At 38.8% G+C, this 2,436-nt stretch overlaps 1 protein-coding gene across 2 annotated transcripts in view; it reads left to right on the forward strand.

Moving 5' to 3' along the window:
- The window catches only part of LOC106882089 (tyrosine--tRNA ligase, mitochondrial), a 22,633-nt gene that overhangs the window by 12,149 nt on the left and 8,048 nt on the right, over positions 1-2,436 (forward strand). For both annotated transcript variants that reach the window (XM_052971364.1, XM_014932647.2), the window contains exons 7-9: positions 273-351; positions 1,499-1,608; positions 1,828-1,926. In XM_052971364.1, the coding sequence (XP_052827324.1) occupies positions 273-351; positions 1,499-1,608; positions 1,828-1,926 (288 nt within the window). The remainder of the gene's footprint in view (positions 1-272; positions 352-1,498; positions 1,609-1,827; positions 1,927-2,436) is intronic.

Below are 2,436 nucleotides of genomic sequence, written 5' to 3' on the forward strand. Positions count from 1 at the left end.
TATAGTGGTTATTACCTGAAATAGAAAAAAAAATGTCATTTAATGAACTTTATAGAAATACAATGTTTTTTTATGCATCTTCATGTGTTTGCTTTTTATTAACCTTTGATATCGAGGAACTCTTTCTACCACACCCCTAATATACATACATACACATATATATCTTTTGTAGTTTTTTTAACTCGTTATTGTCTTCCATGCCTAATTATGTTAACGAGTTCAGTTGCAGACTAATCAACCGAATTGTTCTAGAATGTTTTCTTCTCTTACAGATTGGCGGCAACGACCAACTTGGTAATATAGTTGCCGGTTATGAATTTATTCGTCAAACGACTAACGAGAAAGTGTTTGGTGAGTTGTTGTTGTCACACACTTTTTGTTGTTTTTGTTGTAATTATGAAGCAACAAACTTGTAGAGTCGTTAAAGCTCGTCAGACAAACTGTTTGACGATGTTTCTTCCAGTTTTTTTACATTCTGAGTTCAAATCCTGCCAAGGTTAACTTTGCCTGTCATCTCTTCGAGGTCAATAAAATAAAGTACCTGTCACATGGGAGTCGATGCAGTTGACTTACCCCCTCCCCTCAAAATAGATGCCTTTAAACCCTGCAACAGCCTGGCGTCCCATTCAGGAGAAGGAGGAGTGTTGAGATTTTGATTACTCATGTGTCTTGGGTCCTAGGGCTTGAGAATAAAAAACTAAAAGTTGCTGTGATGGCATGTGGCTAAGTGCTTATGATATTCAGCTTGCAATTATAAGGTTGTGAGTTCAATTCCCAGCAGTGCATTGTGTCCTCGAATAAGGCCCTTCATTCCGGTTGCCCAAGCCCACTCATTTTTGCCAACTGATTTGGTTCAGTCAAGCCAACTCAACTAATTCTCTCCCCTGCTAAACGTGAGTATTCATGCTGCTCTTTCCCATACCCCTGCCTTCTCCCATACACTAACCTCTCCTCCTCCTCCTTGTTTAACGTCCGCTTTCTGTGCTGGCATGGGTTGGATGGTTTCACTGAGGACTGGTGAGGCAGAAGGCTGCACTAAGCTCCAATCTGATCTGGCAAGGTTTCTACAGCTGGATGCCTTTCCTAATGCCAGCCACTCTGAGAGTGTAGTGGTTGCTTTTTATGTGCCACTGACATGAGGGCCAGTCAGGCGGCACTGGTATCAGCCATGCTCAAAAGGTGTTTTTTATGTGCCACCTGCATGGGAGCCAGTTTGATGGCACTGGCAACGACCACGCTCGAATGTTGTTTTTCATGTGCCAGTAATGCGACACTGGCAACGATCACACTTGAATGGTATTTTTTGCGTGCCACTGGCACAGGAGTCAATCAGCATCCCTGGCAACGATCATGCTCGGATGATGCTTTTAATGTTCCACTGACTTATAAACCTTTAATATACTCGTTAATATCTTATGCTTGCAAAATGAAATATTGTATCCTTGCTAGTCATTAATTAATATATATATATGTCTTGGTATAAAATATTTATTGCAAGGTCTCACCATACCACTGCTAACCTCAACCACTGGAGATAAACTGGGAAAATCTGCTGGAAACACAGTTTGGTTGAATGCTGATAAAACCTCACCCTTTGATCTTTATCAGGTAAGCCATACATTTTGTTAATGTTGTTGTTATTGTAATATCGTTGTTGTTAACTAATGCTGATCCCGTGATGTTTATTACATAAAGATGACATATTATAAATTATGTTGAATAATGTCAATCATATTTTATCAAGTAAAATTATGTGACATTAGTAGAGGGATTTATGTTTTGTTATTTTGTTGTTTAATATTACATTATGTTTTGTTTATTTTTCAGTATTTTTTAAACCAACCTGATGCAGATGTTGAAAGATTGTTAAAACTTTACACATTTCTCAGTAATGAACATATTGAAAACATCATGAAGGAACAACGAGTGAGTGTTGTTATCTCTGTTTATGTATTTCTGTTGTTGTTTAACCCTTGGTTACCTTCCGATCAAGCAGACCTATGATCAGAAATGCTCAAGCCACAATTTAAAGCAATAAAGGTATAATTTGAAGGACACTTGACTACTATTCGTAATCCTAGTACTTATTCTATAGCGGTCTCTTTTGCCAAATCGCTATGATTTGAGGACATAAACACACCAACATCAGTTGTCAAGTGATGGTGGCGGGGACAAACACAGACACAAAGACACACACACATAAATATATATACATATATATATACACGACGGGCTTCTTTCAGTTTCCTATTTCTTTATTGCCCACAAGGGGCTAAACATAGAGGAGACAAACAAGGACAGACAAAGGGATTAAGTCGATTACATCGACCCCAGTGCGTAACTGGTACTTAATTTATCGACCCCGAAAGGATGAAAGGCAAAGTCGACCTCGGCGGAATTTGAACTCAGAACGTAACAGCAGACGAAATACCGCTA

The sequence above is a fragment of the Octopus bimaculoides genome, chromosome 10 (assembly GCF_001194135.2).
Source record: "Octopus bimaculoides isolate UCB-OBI-ISO-001 chromosome 10, ASM119413v2, whole genome shotgun sequence".
Taxonomy (NCBI): domain Eukaryota; kingdom Metazoa; phylum Mollusca; class Cephalopoda; order Octopoda; family Octopodidae; genus Octopus; species Octopus bimaculoides.